The sequence below is a fragment of the Nilaparvata lugens genome, chromosome 11 (genome assembly GCF_014356525.2).
Source record: "Nilaparvata lugens isolate BPH chromosome 11, ASM1435652v1, whole genome shotgun sequence".
Classification (NCBI taxonomy): Eukaryota; Metazoa; Arthropoda; class Insecta; order Hemiptera; family Delphacidae; genus Nilaparvata; species Nilaparvata lugens.
Genome location: NC_052514.1, coordinates 23986201 through 24009958, shown reverse-complemented (window position 1 = coordinate 24009958; position 23758 = coordinate 23986201). Strand labels below are relative to the sequence as shown.

The following is a 23758-nucleotide window of genomic DNA, read 5'->3' as shown; positions in this document are numbered from 1 at the left end:
TATACATGCTTTTCCACGTAAATTATTGTTGTATAGTTTGCAATTGCAACAATCATTCAAGGACTCCGCTCAAACAGGCTGGCCAACATAACAAAGTTTTTGTACGGGTGAAACGAAATGACTCAATATTATTCCAGTTTTCCTTAAATTTTAATTTTAGACCCAATTTATTAGTAAATTTTCCAGGAAAAAAGTGTTAAGAACGACCAGCTGTTGAACATTCTACAAAATATCAAGAAGTAAACAATATTACTAAACATCAGATGGAGCTTGGAGCACGACTGATTCTACGGTGGCCAGAAGGTGCAAAAGCAACCTAACTTACGGCCCGTGTTATTGTATCTCAATTTTTGATTTTTTGACATAAGTTAATACAAATTTGAGTGAAAATTGATAGGCCTATTTTAATTAAGTTTTTCTTGAGATGGTGTTAGCCGAAAGGAATTCGGATACTTTACGGAATGGCAAACGATCTCGAGGACCAAGTCCAAATGGTCATGTTTCAGATTCTAGTAGTGAGGAGGAAGGAGGTAGGAAATTCAAAAGATTGTTCCTTTTATATTTCTCTTTCTCTAGATATTTCAATTGAAAGGCAGAAATAGAGCTGGAGAAATTATTGTATAATTTTAGAAGTAAGCAAGTTTTTTTATCACTTTCTGTTAATAAAAATTGATATTTCATAGTAAAACATGGTTTATAGGGGTTAAATTTCCCATGCATACCCTAATAATTTTGCACAATCAATTATACTGTCATAAAAGCAGAATAGAACCCTGTGAGTGAAGATATTATCTTATTATTTTGTTTACAAAGTTCACCATCCCATTATTATTCAATTAAGTTATATTTACTGCAACTCTCAGTTTTTTCTTAGCCTACCTCTCGAAGCTCCCTGTTCAATCATCAATTTTATTGAGAATTTCAAATTTCAATGCCAATCATACTTTAGCAGCTACCCAACCTGTACTGACCCTCCAATGCTAGAGTTGACAGGTTTGTTTAGAATGATGTTTATGAATAAACAAATACTATAATTTACACAACTGAAGCCCTTTTATGCTATTAACAATAATAATTGAATTTTATCGCCAGCGCTTGACATAAATACCTGGTGTTGATGGGAGATGAAACTTTTCTTTCCGCATTCAAATTAAGCTTACATTGATGTTAATGTATTTACTTTTTCAATTTATGAATATTATATTTTACTATTGCAGTAATGCTCACAGGATTGTTGTGGGGGGGGGGTGGACGCAGACTAAGTCATTGAAATTATTGGGGGGGTTGATTGCTCACAATCAAAAAATGGTCAGCAGTGTTTAAAAATAGCTACTAACGACATTTGTTTGTATGAGGGGGGTAGAAGCTGGATTTTTTAATAAATTTAGGTTGGGGGTCTTCCCATATACATTATAATCTAAGTTGAATGATGTACAGGCGCTAGCTTACATAAGGCATACATTGATTGATTGAGTACTTTATATATGTAGATTGCAATATATACTGGCTTAATTATACACTTATATACAATAGCTTACAATACAGCAAAATTATAGATGAATTTACAAAATATAAATGAAGAAAATAATTATTGAGCTGTATATGATATGAAAAAAAGCAATTTTTAATAACTATAGATAAAATAGATAATATTCTTATGCATCTACATAAATTGGCGGAGCTTTGGACATATCAATGTCCATTCTTCGGAAAGAATATTCGAATATCCTTCCCACTAACTCTCTACCAAAACGTTGATTTCATTAATTCAACTGAAGATTTATTCAAAAATGAAAATATTGTAAAAGTTTTAATCAATATGAAGATATAAGAGGAAAAAAAATTAATAAAGTAAAATAATTATATAAGTAAGTGAGATCAAATCATTAATTAAAATGGAGTAGGCTGAAAGTAGATCATTTTGAGGCAAGTAGATCATACATGAGAGAGGCAGAGAATTTGACTTCAGATTACTGTTAGGGGGTCTTTAGTGTATATGAAATCCGATGTCACGTCCCAGGGTGGTCGACAGATTGGTGGGAGGAGGGTAAGTTGTAAAAAACGCGCGCTTATAAAATCGCCTGTCCTGCAGCTACTATTCATAGTACAGCTTTGACTTTTTCCTGAATATTATCTACATATAACTGACTTTCAATATGGTCCTCTACATTTTTACGATAATCCGCATAGTTTTTCCGGAAAAAATTAAAAATCTCGAAAAATGTTTTTTTTTATTATGGACTTTTTCTTATTTCTCGATTATTTAAGTCCAATAAACGTTGTAGGCCGTTTCTTCTTGAATCCAATGATGTATATAGTTTGGGGGTTACGATCATAGATGCGGCGGTGGGAGGGGGATAGCATTGTTACACTGCGGCGCGGTCCACCCCTCTTGATTAATGCGCGTAGCGGCCTGCCTATCGCATCGCTCCTACTAGTCTATGCATTCAAATTTTGTATTTCAGGAACGCTATCTTCTTTATTTTCGGTCGTTGAACACGATTTTTCAACTTTCAAGCCCCAATAATTGATAATTCTCATCATATTCTACAAATTATGGTCAAAACTACAAACTTCATCTCATTATCATTATTTATGATTATATTGTAATGATAAACCATCTTGGTAGGAATCCTTCGTGTTTTTCAGTCGAATATTTTATGAAGAGTCAATGATTAGGTATTCAATTTAGTTCAATGATGACTTTGGCAAGGTGTCCACGCGGCGGGAAAACCGGGAATTGTACGGGAATTTTGTCGAGATAGAGGAATTTTTTGACACTTTCGTCAACTAGCTAATTGTTTATTAATTAAGGACAGAGTTGCAATTTAGCCAGTGGATAAGTGGTGTATTAGTGATGGATGATGCAGGTTGGTGTATCGATGTGGCGTTTTATAAATATAGTGTATCGATACGGCGTTTTATCGGTGCGTGTATTGATGGATTCTATTGGAACGAGGAGGTTTTTTTCGATATTCATTATTAACGAATTTTTATTTATGCCGAACCGAACCTCGAACAGCGCAGCGAACCATGCACTTCGCTGCGCAGCGCGCCGTGCAGCGAACCGCTCAGCGAATTCAAACAATAAAGTGGTCAAGTGAACTTCATAGTGAACTGTCAAGTGGTGAATCTTTTTCAATTTTAATAATGAAACATCTGTACTGTTGATTTATTTTACTAATTTCGGCTTCAAATCATTAGTTTCCGTAGTGTCAATGATATCTGAAATAATTTCAAGACATAATAATGTTCCAATCACTTATTTTTTTCCAAACATGATTAGAATATTAATTGAATTGGTTTCTCTTATACATTCTTGTGATCAATAATTGATCATCCATTGAATCGATAATATATGTAATGATTTATGTAATTTTCTCATTACGTGGCCTATATAATTGTAATTTGTCTTTGGCAATGAATGGATTTTGATTTGATTGATAGGTACTAAATAAATAAAAACCAATTGGAGAATTCAATCAAACAGGCTCTAGGATATTATAATATATTTGGTAATAAAAGGATTTAGAGTAGTTATAATAATCTATCACGAAAAATTAATATTATCCACCTTGCTTATCCGGTTTTGATCAGGGTCGTTTCAAATAAGCAACATATTGGATAAACTGTTTCCATCTGCTTAATGTTTTTGGTTTTAATTATGTATAGTCCAGTCAAGGAAGAGTTCTAGAGGGAAAAGTTTAGAGGACAATTTTTGACCCCGCATTTCTGTTTAAGGTAGTAAGGAGGTAAACATATAAAAAGTCCCCACCCTACCATCTGTGCTAAGGGGGTGGGGGTGGTTCAAAGGTACCATTTTTTGGTTTCTCGCAAATAAATCAAAAGCTATACATCTTTTGGAGATGACTGTTCTATACAAAATTTCCTACATACAACACTTTTTCTATATCATCCATAGTTTTCGAGATATCCGCTCTTGAAGGTGTGACATTTTTGAAAAAAGAACAAGTTTGCTTCCATTTTTTTTGCTATTTTAGCTCTTATAACTTCTTAAAAATCGATGGAAATAATTCATGCTAATTATGAGCTCATAGAGCATCAAATTCTCTTCAATCTGATGTATAATTCCACACTTTTACGCATTTCCCTACGACTTTTGCAGCAGATTTAGTGTTGAATGTGAAATTTCCAGTTTTGCAACAATAGACCAATTGACAAAGGAATTTGGGAGGAGTGTTTTGAACACAATTTTTGACTTTGCAGTACTAGTCAGAACATGTCAAAAGTCCCCATCCCTACCCCATGTGCTGAAGTGATGAGGGTGGTTTAAATGTTGCATTCTTTAGCTTTTTGCTTCCACGCTTATAATCTTGGCAACAATGCGTTCAACCAAGATGACTGCTCTAAAATGAAGTTTGATAAATTCTCTACAATTCCTGTTAAGTGGAGTTTTGTGATATTCCTAACAGTTTTCGAGAAATCCGGTCTTGAAAGTGTGACATTTTTGAAAAAAGAACAAGTTTGCTTCCATTTTTTTTTTGCTATTTTAGCTCTTATAACTTCTTAAAAATCGATGGAAATAATTCATGCTAATTATGAGCTCATAGAGCATCAAATTCTCTTCAATCTGATGTATAATTCCACACTTTTACGCATTTCCCTACGACTTTTGCAGCAGATTTAGTGTTGAATGTGAAATTTCCAGTTTTGCAACAATAGACCAATTGACAAAGGAATTTGGGAGGAGTGTTTTGAACACAATTTTTGACTTTGCAGTACTAGTTAGGAAGAGAACATGTCAAAAGTCCCCATCCCTACCCCATGTGCTGAAGTGATGAGGGTGGTTTAAATGTTGCATTCTTTAGCTTTTTGCTTCCACGCTTATAATCTTGGCAACAATGCGTTCAACCAAGATGACTGCTCTAAAATGAAGTTTGATAAATTCTCTACAATTCCTGTTAAGTGGAGTTTTGTGATATTCCTAACAGTTTTCGAGAAATCCGGTCTTGAAAGTGTGGAATTGTTGAAATAGCAGGTTTTTATATAATTTTTAGCACTTTCAGGTCTTATATGGTAACTCTCCAACAATGCATTGTAAAAAACAATGCTTATTGTAGGTTTGTAGAGCATTGAATTCTGTTCAATTTGATTCATTGTCTCACTATTTAAAGCTTTCCCCTCTCATTGTTATAGCAGCTTTGATGTGGGGGGGGGGGGTAAAATTTTCAATTCTGTAACAAGTGTCAATTCAGCTGCTCCACATCTTTAACAGAGGGGATGAAGATGCCCACTTATGCTATGTTTAACTTCTAAGTAGTCCTAATTGAGCTGCAAAGTCAAATATTGTGTTCCAGATACATACCCCCTTCAAATGTCATTGTCAAATGATCAATTGTTGAAGCATTGAAAATTCAACCCCCTACATTAAAGCTGCTATAACAATGAGGGAAAAACTTCAAATAGTGAAACAATACATCAAATTGAAGAGAATTTGATACTCCACAAACCTACAATGAGCATTGATTTTTACAATGCATTGTTGGAGAGCTATAAGCCCTGAAAGCGCCAAAAATTTGATAAAAATCTGTTATTCCAACAATTCCACACTTTCAAGACCGGATTTCTCGAAAACTGTTGGAAATATCACAAAACTACACTTAACAGGAATTGTAGAGAATTTATCAAACTTCATTTTAGATCAGTCATCTTGGTTGAACGCATTTTTGCCAAGATATAAGCGTGGAAGCAGAAGCTAAAGAATTCAACATTTAAATCACCCTCATCCCTTCAACAAATGGGGTAGGGATGGGGACGACTAGTGGGACGACGAACGGTTCGGAGAACTGTTTATTTAACAGCTGAGTGTTAAAATTATGAAACATATGGCTAATGTTCGCTGCAGGGCGGATTGTCGCTACGCTGCACCAACTCTCTCAGAAAAATCTACTAGATGAACTTCTGTACCAGATTTGAACATTTTATTTTAAATACTTCTTGAAAATGTGAGAAAAAGCAGAAAAACGCTCAAAAACTGCTGATCTTGAGCGGAAATTAGGCATTATTTCAAAACCATTCCAAGAGAACATTTTTATACAGTTTCAGCAGAACCTGCGTACTAAATTTCAACATTTTTTACCTATTAGCTATTGAAAAAACTAGGAAAACGAAAAATTAACGCTGGAAAAACGCAGGTTTTGGGCGTTTCTTTTCATTTTTTTAAAGTCCGTTATTAGTGCGCCTCTAGAAGGCCAACTGGACATACATTCCAAATTTGAACGCATTTTCTTTGAATTATGTAGTGCAGGGTTGCAAAAATCTTTATTTCAATCAGAATTAATTCAGTTATTTCTTATTTAGAGACTTTGTTAGGATATTATGAGATTTATGGTATTTCAGTCTAATAGTTCTTTGACATTTTAAACAGGAATGATATGGTGAACTTAACATTCATGTGTAAGCCTCTCAAGTATGAATTTGCTCGAGAACTGTAGAAAAATGCATTGAAAACTCAATGAAAAACTTTAGAAAAGAACCACTCTACAAACGCTGGGCGCAACGCTTGGAAAAAGCTGTAAAAGCGCCTCTCAAGACAAAATTTCTAGACCCTTGCTGAACTTCTGTACATGATCTGTCAATTAGTTCCTGAGAAGGCGTAGAAAACGCAGGAAAATGCTGAAAAACCTTGGGACTTGGACGTTCCAAGACCCTCCCAATACAACATTTTATACCTCAGCTGAGTCTGTGTACCAAATTTAAACATTTTCTCTTGATTATTATTATTTTTTTTTAATGTAATAACATTGTTTGATAAAATAATAAGGTAGTCCTTGTGCTATTTTTCTTCCAAATGTATTTCTTACAAAATGTGTGAAAACGCAGAAAAAGTGCTAGAGAAATTTTTTCAAATCCGTTCTTAGTGCGCCTCTAGAAGGCCAACTGGACATCATGCCAAATTAGAACGTATACGAAAGTTGGTGCAGTAGATTTTTAGTTTCGTTGATTATGAATGAGGGAGTGAGTGCATGAATCAATACTATTTCGCTTTCATATGTGTAGATGATCACATAAAATGCAATACTCATATGGAATACTAGCAGGAACCCGTGCTCCGCAAGGATCAATTTTAAAACTTGACGTAATGAAATTTTGAATAATTCAAAATGAGCCTATAACCATCCTTGGTTAATTAAGAATCTATATGCAAAATTTCAAGTCAATCAGTCCAGTAGTTCAGACGTGATGATGCGTCGAACATAATTTTCCTATCCCGTACGTGTATAAGCCAGCTCTTTACTTTATTATAGATAACTAGCAGGAACCCGTGCTCCGCAAGGATCTATTTTAAAACTTGACAACCTGAAATTTTGAAGAATTGAAAATAGGCCTATAACCATCCTTGGTTAATTAAGAATCTATATGCAAAATTTCAATTAGATAGTCCAGTAGTTCAGACGTGATGATGCGTCATACATAATTTTCCTATCCCGTACGTGTATAAACCAGCTTTTTAACTTATTATAGATATAGTTAACGACATAACGACTGCAAGAGATAGGACTGTGGAACAGATTAGTGATGAAACAATGGGCCCGTTCTGTGTACATGGAATGTGGTAAATTGTCCGATTCACAATAATTTACCAAGTAAAAAGTTCCACGTTCCATGGGAGGAATTTTGACAGATTCTGTTCCAGAATCCTGTTCCAGTTCCAACTTTCTGCCCCACAGTCGAAGTGTGGTAAATTGTCCGACCTGGGGCCCGTTTCACAAAGGTACAAGTAGGTTACAAGTCTTGTTGCCAACCATGGTTTTGGAGAACAGCTGATTACTAGCGTTTCACAAAAGCAGAATTGTAAACTTGTAGTTACAATGAATTTCTACAAGTTTACAAGTGATTTGCTTGTTACGAACAAGTGTTTCACAAAGATTTTCATTGTAGCCAACAATTTTTGTCAAAATTACTTGTTCGTAACTATGAAATTTCTACCGAGGTGGAAAGCTATGTAAAGGATTTACAAGTGATCATTAAAATGATTTTAAATATTCAATAAATATTTCTAATAATCAAAAATGCCCTATATCCCTCTAAAATTGATTATTTTGGAAATATATGCATCTGGAAATCAAATTTAATAATTTCCAAAATAGTTATTAATGTGTTACCTCATAGGTTATGTGTACTATAGTATATATACACAGTATATATAGTATACATTATATATAGTACATCTACTATATATATATACAGAGTACATATAGTGTGTAGGTTACAAATTCAGCAATAAATGAAGTAGACTGTACAAAAAACATTATATTGCTTTCAAATATTTTCAAAGTAATCATTGAAAAGTACAAGTAACCTTTATAAAGGATGAAAAAAGGAAATCATCATGAAAATAGGTTATGTTTACTATTGAAGTACTTGTAGACTTGTAAAATTGTAAACTTGTAGATCATAAATTTTTGTGAAACGTGAGTACTTGTAAACTTGTAACTACAAGTACTTGTTCGTAACCATGGTTGGTAACAATACTTGTACCTTTGTGAAATAGGCCCCTGGTACAGTTCCAACAGGTTCCAACTATCTGAGCTCTCATTGGTCAATTATTGTAGTCTGCTTGCTTCTCTGCGCATGCGCTGATAGTTAGTTTACCATAGCATAGCATAGAATACATAACCAACAATGATGTTTGAGAACCATTCATTAAATGAATTTTTCTCGATAGAAAATTTGAGATTAATGGAATAAAAGATATTTACACTTTTCTAGACGGTACGTTTGTAAAACAGCCTTTCTTCATTCACGCAGCTAGTAAACAACACAGTTTAGTGTAAATCAACTTTATATGTGCGCGCCAAAAGCTTGAACTAACGATTTTGAAATGGCGTTTCATGGGAACATTTTGCACTAGTCACGTGATGGAACAATTTACGATTGGAACTGGAACAATAAATTTACTGTACACAGAACGTACACTATGATAGCGCCAGAAGTGTCTCAAACACAATAGTAGGTACTACATGAACTTTTTGAAAGTGATTTGAACCAAAAATTGTTGAAACAACAGAACTAAAACCTTATCATTCTACCTCCATTTAGAGAGGCTTTTGTTTGAGCCGAATGTAAATCTATATAAAAATGAATGTCTGTTTGTATGTTTGTTTGTTCCCTATAGACTTGAAAACTACTTGACATAACGGCATGAAATTTTTGGAATATGTTGTTTGAATATTGGGGATGATTTCTGAACAGAAATTTTCCCCCTATTATTGAGAAACTGGAAAATGTTGGGAACAAAATTATTCACCTCATGAAAGAGAGTTGTTCATATTGCATTCATTAATTGGGTACTGAAGAATGACAGAATAATTTACATTTTTTTTTAAATTTAGCTTAGCTTATATTCATCCTAAAATGGAAGATGGTAAGAATATGGAATATCCATTAAGATAGCCTTATTTTCAAAGATCCAGGTAGGAGGAAGGATGAGAATAACAAATATTCCGTACAAATTATTTCAGTGTCCCTTAGTCAATACCTTTTTTCCTTGGACTGGTCACAGATATTCCATGTAAGGGATGCGAATGAGATAGTTAACAAATTTTCAAATATGCTGTCTTATCATCTCTCCGTCTTCTGCCCAATGAAAAGACGCAAAAAGGGAATGCGAGACACAAGAGCACAAGGTAATGAGTGATACACTCCGGAACTGAAGGCTATGAAAAATCACATGTTAGTCCTGTATAAAATTTGGAAGAGCCGAGATGATGTAGAAGACAGTGTAGATTCAAAAAAAATAAGAAAACCACATATTGATACCTCAATCCGTATAATTTTGTTGATGTAAAAGTTGTATAGCTGAAATCATGAGTCAGTGCATGAAGGAATGTCTGTGACAAGGAACCTAAAATACGTGTATTCTAAGTACATAGGATGGGAATGTGTGATAGCTCCCAAATAGCCTCAGCTGATGTTATGAATGAATGAATGAATGGAAAAACTGTAGTAATTGCATGCCATGAATTCTTCAGCTGACGAAATGATAAGTCACAACATATTTTTTTTCTTATGCACTTTCAATGTTATTTTAATATCCTGAAAAAGGACGAAACAGTGAGTAAATTTTGTTGTCCAACGATCTCGACCTGTGAAAAGCTTCGAAGAATACGTGTTCAAAATTTGAAGCTGATTGATCAATTCTTTCTAAAGTTATTGTAGAACATACAAACAGACGAACAACGACTTTGCCCTTGATTAAGTCAAAAGTGAGAACTCGCTAACGCTCGTTCAAGTAAAATTTCATTTTTTTAACTTTCTAAACCTGAACTACAGTAGTCTATAAATTGTTTCCTATGTATGAAATTTTAAAGCAGATTTCAGAACCTTGTTATTCTTTGCCTAGATCTCGCAGTTTGAATGAGATCTTTCCCAGAACTTGGGACTACCAACTTTTTTTCGTAATCTCAAATTACATTGGTTGTACTCTTCTCAGGAGGTTAATTGATACCCAACCTTTTGAAACTTTTTCTTGGGGTTTTAAATGAATTTATCAATATCCTTGAGAAATCTTAAAACTGCAGAGAAATTAGGTTAACATAGGCCATATAACATCCGGTTTTTGAGAATGATAACACATCCATTTGAATACAGCACCTACTAACCAGTCCCTATTATTGAAATACAAACGCTATTCCACTTTTTGTTTTTTCTGGTGAATAAACAAAATCTAATATATATCATTTTATTGATTGGTATACAAACTAATTATTTAAATTAATTTATTAATATTAATCAAGAGTAGTTTTTATTTTCGGAACCAAAAAAATGAACTGGTTGGTGTATCTTTCTTCTGATTGGTTGACAATCGTGCGCAATCGTTTACTGCGCATGATATAAGTTTGTAATGTTGCATCACTGATGCCAAAGTTTAGGCCTTTTGTCTATCATGTTGAATGTTGAATGCGAATGCATTAACAAGTCACTATTGGCTTCTTTACTTTAACTTTCTTCAAATTTATTCGTGTTCTTAACTTGTTAATATTTCTAAATAAAATGGGCAGGAAAAGACCGAATGACGTTTTTGACGTTCTCTTGGAGCCGTGGACAGGTAGGCCTAAATTATATTGAGATGTTTGAATTGGTATTCCCGTGATATATTTAATTGTTCCATAGATTGCTAATAAATCATTTTTTAGAGTATCTTTAGTTAAATTACGTTTCGGTTATGATAGTTTTTCAACTTGGCTAAATCTTTTTTTTAACTTTATTCTTAACTTTCTATTGGACTTTAGTTTTTCGTAAAATAGTGCAATGTCAAGCAAGGAACGAATTGAAGATTACCACCCAGTCCTATGATGTTACGAAAAATGATTTATTCCAGTGATTCTTCCATACGCTATGTTTATAAATGATAGTTTTTGCATGATTTCAAATTGCAGATCTTGATTTTCACTATTTTAATTCTGTGAGTTGAAATTTAGTTTTGGTTTAAGTAATTCATTCCGGAAGTGAGCATATTCAAGTTAGATATACTTACAACTTGGTTTATTTTGGTTGCAAAATGATGACAAACTTTTTCTAAACTCTTTTCTAACTTTTTATTTAGTACCTATCGTGCATTCTAAGCTAGCTTTATTTTTTATCACTTTTTATAACTTTAAAGTAGGTAGTCTAATCTCACAAAGTTCAGTAGTGTGCTACGGCAAAGTAGCGTACCGGTACGCGAAAGATTGAAAACAAACATTTTTTATGTAAGATTAAGTAATCTATATATGTTTTTGAACAATTTAAACCACTTCCATGTAGATTTGGATAAAATTGCCAGCCAAAAAATAGAAAATGTCAAAAAATGGTCTCTGCTTTGCCTCCTTTCACCCGCCCCCTGATTAATAGTTATTATTTTAGAGGAATAGTCTAGTTCCTATCACTAACGAGAAACTTGAGACATCTTTTTAAGCTGCGTTTAAACCAAAGTTATTGTTTATTTTTTCGTCCTTATAGATTTTATTAGATAGAACGGAACTTGACAAACATGATATGTTTATCATGTGTATGATAAGGTAGTTGTGTTCAATCTAATAGAATCTATAAGGAAGGTAAAATAAACATTATGTTAATAACTTTGGTGTAAACACAGCTTAAGAATATGAATTGAAAAATCTTATTAACCCTACATCTTACCTACAATTATTTAGGCTAGCAAGGCCTACTTTTGTTAGCTCTTTCATAAAAGGGATTGAAGTCACCAATCCTTTTTTTAAGTTAGGTAAGCTATGATTAGCCTATGAAATGTTAGCTATAACATTTTACAATTAACAATTTAAATTGAAAAACCGTAAAATAGTGAATGACAAACACTTTCAAATGAATGTTTCATAAATTTTTCAAATTAGATTGTGGTTATCAAAACTGTTGCAACCTATGTTAGGTTAGGTAGGTACAGAATCATATTGACTTCTAGTATTCTGGACTTAGCCTATACTTGATGTGAATGCATTTCATCCAAATATTATTTTTATCTTTACATTATTTAAATGGTTTTAAGATAAAACAGCTGCTTATCTTACAGATGATTAAACTGAGTACTGATCGTGGTAATCATTGTTTTTACTCATCTTGACCATATGTTTATAACAACTACAATATTTAAAACAACTATTTACTAGCTTGATTTTATTATTAATTTATCGATTGATTCCAGTAAATGCTAAACATTTTTTATGTTTCCACATTATGAAATGACTCTTGAAAACAAGATTATACCTGACGGATTACCTGACCTTGACGGATTACGGAAACTTGAGAGTATCTAAATTTACTTTTTTATTCGTCACTTTTTTTGTTATTATAGATAAATACCGTAGAGACAATGGAGGTAGGTCTACTTTTCAGTATACAGAAGTTGTTATTTTGACTATTTACAGTAACCTGTTATTATTGAAAATAATATTGTGCCGACTACAATGCTTCTACGTATAATATATTGTCAGGTTAAGGAAGATGGGTGAGGTCTTGATTGTTCAGTAACAAGAAAATGGTTGACTACTGTTAGGTTGGCTGTCCACGTGGGCTTTTTCGTTAGTCCACAAGCATTTTGAAGACGCGCGAAATGAATTTAGTACCGTACGTCAAGACTTTCCTTAACTTACTTTTTCTCGTGACTGAACCTTTTATAGTTTTTATTTTCTATAAATATAAAAGAAAAATGGCACTGATTCATTCATTTACTTAGGTACTCATTCATAATCAACAGATCTAAAAATCTACTGGTCCAAATACGTTTAAATATAGCAGGTTTGTTCAGTTGGCCTTCTAGAACTGATTTTGAAAAATATTCCAAAGATGTGCCCAAATCTGTGTTTTTGCGTTTTCTTAGATTTTTCAAGAACTAATTGGCAAAAAATGTTCAAATTTGGTACACAGGTCCAGCTGAGGGACGGTTTGAAAATGTTGCATTTGAAGGGATTTGGAATAACGCATTAGTTCCACCCAAGGTCGGCGATTTTTGCGCGTTTCTCCGGCATTTTCTAGGTCTTCTCAAGAATTGATAGACAGCGCATGTTTAAATTTGGTACAGAACATCAGCAAGAATCTAGAAATTTTTCTTGAAAGGAGTTCAGAATTACGCCCAAGATAGGCGTTCTCCTAGCGTTTTTACTGCGTTCTTTCAGTTTTTTCAAGATCTAATCGAGAGAAAATGTTCAAATTTGGTACAGAAGTTCAGCTATGATATATACATTGTTTTCTCTTGGGTGCTTCTTAATTGGACCGTAGATACGCCCAAAATTAGCGTTTTCCAGTATTTTTCTGCGTTTTCTCACCTCTTTCATAAACTATTCGACAAAAAAATGTTGAAATTCGGTAAACAGGTTGATTGATCTAAGGTGAACAAATGTTTTATTGAAATGAAAGGGCTTTGAAAAACGCCAAAACATACACCCAAGATCTGTGTTATTTTCCTCTTTCAACAACATATCATCCTGCGCTGCACAATTTAAAGCAAAATGGTGATCAATCGAGTCGGAAAGTCTCTTTTGACTTTTGACGGAAAGAAGCAAGCTCAAGCCGATCCTATTATTGGATGATCCAGCGGGATTGTCCAGGGGGCAGGGCTCTATACAGATACGGCGAGCGAAGCTCGAAATTAGTAGTCATTCTTATTTCACTCGATTTTACTTAATAGAGTAGACTCCGATTAGAAGATTTCTGATTTGAAGGCGTATCCGGTTAGAGTGCTATTTTTAGACAGTTTTTGCTAGTACTCCATATAATTAAATGTATTTTGGATCCTAGTACAACGCGATGTAACTTATAGCTCTGTTTCCATATCATATTCTTGTTCCCAGTGTGTAAAACCCTTCAAAAGACTATTATTAACCAGTGGCAGGACAAAAGTATTATTTATGGAACAGTTTCTTCCACCTCTTGGGATTTCCCTGGTTAACCCGGTTGAATGGGGTTCAACACCCTCACCCACTTCCCAACGGTTACTGTTCTGAAAAGGCAGTTCTGTGAACTGGACATTGTCAGTACCGTTCATTGAACAGCCGTCGTGCGCAACATGTAATTTCTCAATGATAGCTAGTTGACTTGTCTTATTTTTGAACTTTTTTGGAGGGTGGGAGGGGGCTAAGTTCAATACAATTCAATACACGATGAATTGGATCAAGCTCTTCTAAAACGGTTTAAAGAGCAGCGTAATTCCAATACACAAATTAGTGGTGATTATAGTCCAGTCATCAGATACTGTAAGTTTTTTCTAAAAAAAATTCGAACATGCGAATTTTTCCGAGCAATTATTCTGGAGTATTGGATACCTTAAATAAAAAAAGGTCAACCTTCTAGCCCTGGAGCTCTTTACAGGGAGCCCAAAAACCTAGGATTCTCTGTTCCTTTTCCAGTTTTCTGCGATTTCCAACAAATCGAACCGTCGGACAAAAAAATCACTCTCGTTTGTATTTGATTGTATTTGTAGCTATCATTTTCTAACTATCACTCGACTGAGCAGATAGCGCTATCATTTCCATCTCCTCGACGTTACCAGATCGTTTTTAGAACAATCTAGAAATGTAATAAATTAACAAGATATTTGATCTCAATTATGAAAATTTATTTTTGGATTGAAGAGAACATATTTCGGCGAATAAAATAAAACGAAGAATATATTTATGCTCTTGCTAAATAGAAAATAATTGATTATTTTTAACAAGAATGAACAGTTAATATTAAATGAGATATACCAGTATCTGCTATCCTCTATAGAAGGCAGTGGCAAGGCACTCAGAGAATCGGCAACGCTGTTCTCTTTCCACACTCTTATTATAAAGTGAACCTCACTACAGACTCACTATAACGTGGACGTGCTCTGGCAGCTGGATCGAACGATTCAAGAAAAATCGTTGTTAGAATATGTGCTGAAGCAATAGAAGTCACCAACATGTTACTCACGAGTGGACTGCATCTGATTGACAATAATCTGCTAATGGAGCCTTAGCCTTATCTTCAATGGGCCTGATTAATCGTGAGCGACTGAGTCGGCCGACTCAACGTCCTGAGCCCAAAAGCATAGAGTTAGATGGAACCTTTTAAGTTTTAAGCCGACAGAAACAGTTCTCGTCGACAGAAAAGTCCCCCGGTCTGTTTCCCGAGCACGACACCAAAACTGGAAATTGGCAAGTGTCCGAGGGCATTGGGCTGACCCACTCACGCTTGCAGTGAAAATGTATGCGTGCAGTGAGTAAAGTCTGCCCTTGTTGAAAGAAAAGTGAATACTGAAAATCTCATCTTTGAAATTGTAAATTACCCAAGTATATGGGCGATAGTGCTGAGTATTGGAGTAGAATATCAAAGGCTCATCAAAGTGTATCCTAAAATAATAAAAAACTTCTTTCTATCAGTGCACAGATTATTATAGAAGAGCGTATAGTAAGCATTTGGTAAGTCTTGATGACAGCTTAGGATGGTTTCGAAAATGTCGAATTCTCCTTTTTTTCAATAAAAGTCTGAGTGCACTCTCCATCTTTGTCAAAAACCCATAAATGACGACACTTACTGGCTTATAACTGGCAAGTAATACTTTTGAATACAAATACACTATGATACATCTAAATTCAAAAGAGTGGTTTGTATAAATATTTTTGGACTGAACATTTTGTTGAAATCTAGAAGACATAACCTCATTTCGGACTTTTAATGTTACCTAAATTTGGGAGAGAAATAGTACAAGGTATTCTTAGTTTTTCTCCCCCGATCTGTGCTTCATTGTAAAAACAATTAAGAATAAAAGAATAAAAATAAAATAGAGAATAAAGAGAATGTCAAAAGTAATGTGGCTTTTTCGTAGAATTAATATTGTGCGACCAATCTTAACGGGATTATTATCCCCAATCGAAACTCAAATGTGGCGATCCACCCACCTGTAAATAATTCGTCCAAACCCCAATTCGCAGGTAACGGAATAGGGGTAGTTGAATTTTTAACTCAACCAAATGTGTCTAATTCAGCAACATTCATTCAATTAATCTACTCAAAATAATTATTGGATTATAGAGCAATAATTATCAAAGCAATTTGAATAATTAAGAGAAATTATTAAATAATTATTTTGAGTAGATTAATTGAATAAATGAAATGAATGTTGTTGAATTAGACACATTTTGTTTTAAAATAGGGAATCATTCCATCCATCTTAGAATGGTTGAGTCAATGATTTTTTTTGAATGGAAATATTTCACTCCTATGTTATCTCTGTTATGGAACAATGAATAGTATAGAAATACTCCCAACTACATAGAAACATGAACAATATAAACCTGTTAGTATTGTTAGTTCTGTGACTTCAGGAGCACTAACAAAAGAGTTGAAAGTTCAACTACCCCTATTCCGTTACCTGCGAATTGGGGTTTGGACGAATTATTTACAGGTGGGTGTATCGCCACATTTGAGTTTCGACTAGGGATAATAATCCCGTTAAGATTGGTCGCACAAAATCAATTCTACGAAAAGGTCACATTACTTCAGACATTCTCTTTATTCAAAAGTATTACTTGCCAATTATAAGCCAGTAAGTGTTGTCATTGATGGGTTTAACAACGATGGAGAGTGCTCTCCTAAAACTCGTTCTTTCTCCGTGCAACACATTGCAAGTTATATATGATGCAAATCTCGTCTCTGATACGTATTGCAGATTTTCTTGACTCTGAAGAAATTATTATTGCTTAGTATAATATTTCCCAGAAGCTCCAACTATCATGTTTCGTGAAGTGTATAACACTATCATGAAGTTTATAACACTATGTATACACTATGTATTGTCGAACATAATAAATGACAATATCCTCTTCCTTTATGAAAAACACGTCCCTCTTAAGACCCGCAGAGTAACCAGAGACCCAGCTCCATGGCTCACTGAGGAAATACGTCATTTGATGCGTGATCGTGATTATTGGTGTAAGAAGGCTAGGCAGTCTAAGATTCCTGATTATTTTAATCGTTACAAGCGCTTACGAAACTCGTGTAAGCAAATGATCAGGAACGCAAAGGCTGGCTTCTATCAAAATTTGATATCATCTAAGAGATCATCAACATCATCATTATGGCGAGTTCTGAGAGGGATTGGAGCCAGCAAAGAGAGGCAGCCACCGACCGTTGCTCACTCACTTGACGCTCTCAATGACTTTTTCACTGATATCCCTGTAGGTTTGGACCAAGCCCGTGCTTACTATAATTCCTTACCAGGAATCCAATCAAATGAAGACTTCTACTTTTCTGGAGTTACTGAGCAGGAGGTTTTTCTAGCTATTAGAAGAATTAAAAGTAATGCGGTTGGAGCTGATAGTATCCCTATCAAGTTTTTGAAAATCCTTCTTCCCATGATTCTTCCTTTCCTAATCCATCTAATTAACACCTCACTAATGACTTCAGTTTTTCCTGAAGACTGGAAACGCTCTATTGTTATTCCTCTCAACAAAATTCCTAACCCTCTCACTCCCTCTGATTATAGGCCTATCAGCTTATTGCCTGTCCTGTCAAAGGTACTGGAGATTATTGCTCACTCCCAAATGAGTCTGTACATTCATGACTCTGGTTTGATTAGCGATTTCCAGTCGGGGTTCCGTGGTGGTCACAGTACCACCTCGGCTCTGCTGAGAGTTGCTGATGATATCCGCGGGGCTATGGATGGTAGACAGTTAACTGTTCTAGTATTAATTGATTTTAGTAAGGCCTTTGATTCCATTTTTCACCCCACCCTCTTGTATAAACTTCGTAAATTGGGATTTTCAAACACCACTGTAGCATGGGTAAGGTCTTACTTGCAGGGTCGGTGTCAGAGTGTGAGAGTGGAGGGTGTCTCTTCACAGTGGCGTAATGTAGATAGAGGAGTGCCTCAGGGGTCGGTCTTGGGTCCTCTACTGTTCAGCATATACATAAACGACGTGACTAGTTCTCTACTAACAACCAGATATCATCTATATGCAGATGACCTGCAAATCTATAAACACTGTAATAAAAAAGATTTCAACATGACAGTAGATGAAATGAATGATGAATTAGTACGTTTACTTGATTGGGCAGGTAATAATGCGCTAAAGGTGAACGAGACAAAGTCAAACGCAATCGTGGTTGGTTATTCGAGACTACTGAACACACTTGACTTGACAGATGGACCATATATTACAATCAATGGCGTACAATTAGAGTACAGCTCAGACGGGAAAAACTTGGGACTCACTATGACTAAGACCTTGGACTGGACAAACCATGTGACGTTGACATGCAATAGGGTGATTGCTGGGATCAAGACGTTGAAGAAGATTTCTGACATTTTTCTTTTTTCAACAAAGGTTATGTTGGTGAAGACCTTGATTTTCCCGGTTTTCAACTATTGCGACATTGTAACTACTGACATGACTGTTCAACTACAACAGAGGATGCAGCGTGCGCATAACTACTGTGTCCGCTTCATCTTCAACCTCAGACGTGGCGACCATGTGACTGAATACTTTGACCGACTTGGACTCATGAAGCTACATGAATGTAGGTCATTTCATGCGGTTCTCTTTCTGCATAAAGTGTTAAAAACTCAGACACCCAGGTACATAGCTGAAGACTTTCACTTCTTGTGTGACATTGGTCGGGGTGGTACCCGGCATGGTTCCCATTTACTGGCTGTCCCAATTCATAGGACAGTCATGTTCAACAAGTCCTTTCTTGTGACGGCTTGTGGATTGTGGAACACATTGCCTGTTGAGCTGAGGCGAATTGAGGACCTCGTCGGTTTGGCGCGGCTGTTTTCAGGTGGATCAGGGCTGGTGTGGGTGGCTGGACCTAGCTCATGGTTCATTGGCCAGTTTTTCTTTCTTTTTCTCAAAACAATCAAATATTTATTATTTCTCTTTCTTCCTCTTCTTCTTCTTCTTCTTCTTCTTCTTCTTCTTCTTTTTCTACTTCTACTTTTCTTTTGTAACATTGTATTATCTTTCAGTTTTTATTCTTTAATTTCTATTCATATCTTGATTATAATTTAGGTTTTGTTATTATTTTTTTTTCTCCATTGATTATTTTTTGTATTTCAATAATGTTTATTCACCTTGTTTGTATATATTGTATATATATATTTTTTTTCTTAATATGATTTGTTTAATCTAGCAATTATTTAGCGTTGTATTGGAGGGTTGAGTGTAAGAGAGGGCCGGCTGCGCCCTAACTCCGCCCTCCTAGGTAAAAATAAAGGCAGCCATTCTATTCTATTCTATTCTATGTATCATGAAGTTTATAACACTACTGATTGCCAACAAACACTCCAGTCGTAAATGTTTATTATTATTAATTCAAGTCGAATTATAATTGTATCATAAACATCTGATGATCAGACAGAGGATGAGGCAAAAAAACAACCTTTTAAATATTAATATTATTAATATTTAATAACATTAAATTATAAGTATTCATTTGCATTCTTTTTCAGGCGAGAAAATAAGAGTCGGTCGAGACTTTCAAGCTGTATGTCCTGAATTAATCCCAGTTCCAGGTCAGTTACAAGTTACAACTTTCTTTTCAATAAAATTCTTCAAAATAAACTAGTTTTTACATAATTTTTGCCATATACCTCAGATATTAATTGACACTGTGTAACTTGGATGTACTACAGTATTTCATTTTAGTATAAATTATTATTTACATCTTGAATTTCTATCAATTTTCGTTTTTGAAACTATGTTTTTAAATAAATAATTTAATAAAAACATTAACATTCTGTCACGTTAACTCTGGAAACTGGAATCCAAGAGTCCAAATTAAAATTTATAAATCTCCCTCACAGTGAAAATGCTTTTCTTTACTGAACATGGATTTATGGCAAGATATATGATAATTTATTAATAGATTACATTTTTGTATAGTGTCTGTATAGTATTGCAATCTTTTTCTTTTATTGCACTTCTGAAGTTCTATGAAACAAGCTCCTGGAGTGGGAGAAAGTTTACAGGAAAGCTTAGTTTTAAGATGACATTTTGGAGTGGTTATTCTATTTGAATATTAATTTAATCAAGAAATAGTAATTAAGTAGTTTGCTTTAATAAAACAGCCTGTTGTAGTTTAATATTCAATGAGAGACTGATGATTTCGAGTAGTGTACGCTTCTCAAAGTGTATTTTCCATCTCTAATGAACTTCATTTTCGAGCTACTGATTCATGAAGCTGTAATAGCATCTTTGGTTTTTTAAAAATGAATTGAACCAGTTGAATATTCTGTTAGAATGGCTTTTTCGAATGTAGCCTAAGCTTCCCCATCTTTGCATAATCGTCGCTCAGATTTGTAAATCTATACGGTACCGAACCTAATTTTCAATGTATTACAGTATTTCATCATATTTTAGAGAATCTTTTATTTGTAACTGTAACATTATTTTTATTTGGTGTGCATTTTTCAATTTCTTATTTCCAACAGATCGCAGACTAGAACAATGTCCAGACAGAGCTCTACTCGTCTGGTCACCCACCTCAGACATCTCAGACACAAAATGTAAGTGCTCACAATAAAAATTTTGCCTTCATTTTTAGCTTTAACCATAATAAACCATTATAGTCTCAGTTGGAATACAGAACTATTGTGGCTTTCAAATGACTTGACATCAGTCACGTTCAAACAGTCCAGAGTCTGCATCCCTCTTAACTCTATAACAGTCCAATAATTATATTAATTATTGTACCTAACCTGCTGTAATTTAACCAAATTACATTTGCCAAGGTACAATAATTAATATAATTAGACTAATGTTGAAGAGTTAACATTGTAATGCTCATTACACTCTACTTTTATAGATTGAGAATAATTACAACAACTAGGTCCAGTTTCTAGAACACTTGGTAAATCCAATGTACCATTAAACTTATAGATTCAATGGTTAATCAGATTTAATAAGTGCCCTAGAAACCGGGTCCTAGTTCACAGTGAAATGTATTTGTTTGTTTGTGAATGAATCTATATAAAAGCGAAATGGCACACACTGACTGACTGACTCACTCACTCGCAGAACTAAAAATCTACCGGACCAAAAACGTTCAAATTTGGTAGGTATGTTCAGTTGGCCCTTTAGAGGCGCACTAAGAACGGATTTGGAAAAATTTCCAAAGATACGCCCAAAATCTGCGTTTTTTAGCGTTTTCTCAGCTTTATTGAGAACAAATGAACAGAAAATGTTCAAATTAAGTACAGAAGCTCAGCTAGGGGGTAATAATGTTGTGTTAGAAGGAATTTGCAATAACGTCAAAGATACGCCCATAATTAGCGTTTTCCACAGTTTTTTTGCTTTTTCTCAGATTTATCGAGAACAAATGAACAGAAATTGTTCAAATTTAGTACAGAAGCTCAGCTAGGGTGTAATAATGTTGTTTTAGAAGGAATTTTCAATTACGTCAAAGATACGCCCAAAATTAGCGTTTTTTGCTTTTTCTCAGATTTTTCGAGAACAAATGAACAGAAATTGTTCAAATTTACTACAGAAGCTCAGCTGGGGTGTAATAATGTTGTGTTAGAAGAAATTTGAAATAACGCCAAAGATACGCTCAAAATCAGCGGGTTCTTTGCGTTTTTTCATCAAGTAATAGACAGAAAATGTTCAAATTTGGTACAGAGGTTTAGGTAGGGTCTAAAAATTTTGTGATGAGGTGACTTTAATATTTTATCAAAGATACGCCCAAAATCAGCGTTTTCTCAGCTTTTCTGTGTTTTCTCAGTACTTTGACTTTCTGATGGAATGAAGCATGCTAAAATGAAAATTGCAGGCGAGCGAAGCGAGCCCGCTGATCTCATTTTTGATGATCCGTTCGGGGTTCCAGGGGGCGGAGCTCCTGGCTAGACGGATGTGGCGAGCGAAGCGAGCCTGTCGGCTAGTTTATTTATATGCAGTATAACTATTTCTTTATAATTATGATTCCAAAAAACAACACATTAGAAACTACTCTCGGTTGTTATACCATAATCTATCTCTAGTAAACATCGACCAGCAAAATATATATAGTGTGGATGGATTGGCCAATCTTAATCTTATTCATATTATGACTTAAACCACACTATCAAATTATTTTGCTAATCAATGTTGAAGCTTTCAGTTGACTAGAGAATGATTTTGGTGTATTAGCCAACACTAGTATCTTGCAATGTTTGATTAAATCAGTGGTTGTGTTAATATCAAGTCCTTCTTATCCTATCCAATATCGGTCTAGTAATCTCAAAAATTTTACTAGATTGGTAATTATTTAACAAATCTTGTTGATTGAGATTAAAGAGGTAGCTACTGTATTCTATTAGTAAGATTCGCTTTGAACTGTCAACATTCTATACAACCAATACCAATGCTTCCCATTCAACTAATGCTGTCTTTTTAAAATGGATCTCACAATATTCCCCCGATTTTTTAATGAAGCCTCTCAAACTTAGAGACAGAAAAGTAGTGGCGTCATTAGTCAAAAGTGCTTATCATTACGTCCTTTTTCATTATTTCAGACAGATGTAGTAAAAAGTACTGTAGTGATGTAGTAAATGTGATGTAGTTTCTATTGATGTAGTAAATATGATGTAGTAAAAAGTACTTGCCGTCTCCACTCTCCCTGTCTATGAGCAGCTAATGTAAATATAAGCATAGAGAAAATATAGCATAAGAAGATATTCCATGGTAAAGGGCGTATACGATGCTCCAAATTTCACTGTCAAGTCAAGCCGACAGTTCTAATAGTTATTTTTCGAGAGGCTATGTGACGCTGGTAATCTCTCATACTCTGTCGTTCTTACACTCTCACCCGCCCAAAATAGTAATAATAGACAATAGTCGACAGTAAACGACTTGAGTTAACAAAAGCTATAGCATGGGAAATCTTCTTATGTTATCTTCTCTCTATGATATGAGTCTATGAGGGTTATAATGATTTCGAGAAGTTCCATTCAGTATGAATGTGTTATGTTTTAGTGGACGAATACATATCGCTGGCCAAAGAGAAGTACGGCTACAATGGAGAACAAGCGCTGGGCATGCTGTTCTGGCACAAACATGACCTGGAGCGCGCCATCTTGGATCTGGCCAACTTCACCCCGTTCCCCGACGAGTGGACGGTCGAGGACAAGGTGCTATTCGAGCAAGCCTTTCAGTTCCATGGCAAGAGCTTTCACAGGATACGACAGATGGTCAGTCGAATCAAAATCAAACATCATTTATTGTCAAAAAATACAAATTTGCATAAAAATATCATGGGTTTAACTTGTTTTTTTTCTTTTTGGTGTATAAATCTCATTGATTAT

General features: G+C 34.7%; 1 protein-coding gene across 3 annotated transcripts in view; it reads left to right on the top strand.

The window, feature by feature from the left end:
• Positions 1-278: 278 nt before the first annotated feature.
• LOC111053650 (REST corepressor 1) overlaps positions 279-23758 on the top strand; it is a 44061-nt gene continuing 20581 nt past the window's right edge. For 2 of the 3 annotated variants that reach the window (XM_039437920.1, XM_039437918.1), the window contains exons 1-4: positions 279-530; positions 19931-19993; positions 20912-20986; positions 23430-23644. In XM_039437920.1, the coding sequence (XP_039293854.1) occupies positions 425-530; positions 19931-19993; positions 20912-20986; positions 23430-23644 (459 nt within the window). In that variant the 5' untranslated portion in view covers positions 279-424. Of the gene's footprint in view, positions 531-10931; positions 11072-19930; positions 19994-20911; positions 20987-23429; positions 23645-23758 lie in introns of those variants that run through there. The other variant, XM_039437919.1, reaches the window with a different exon arrangement.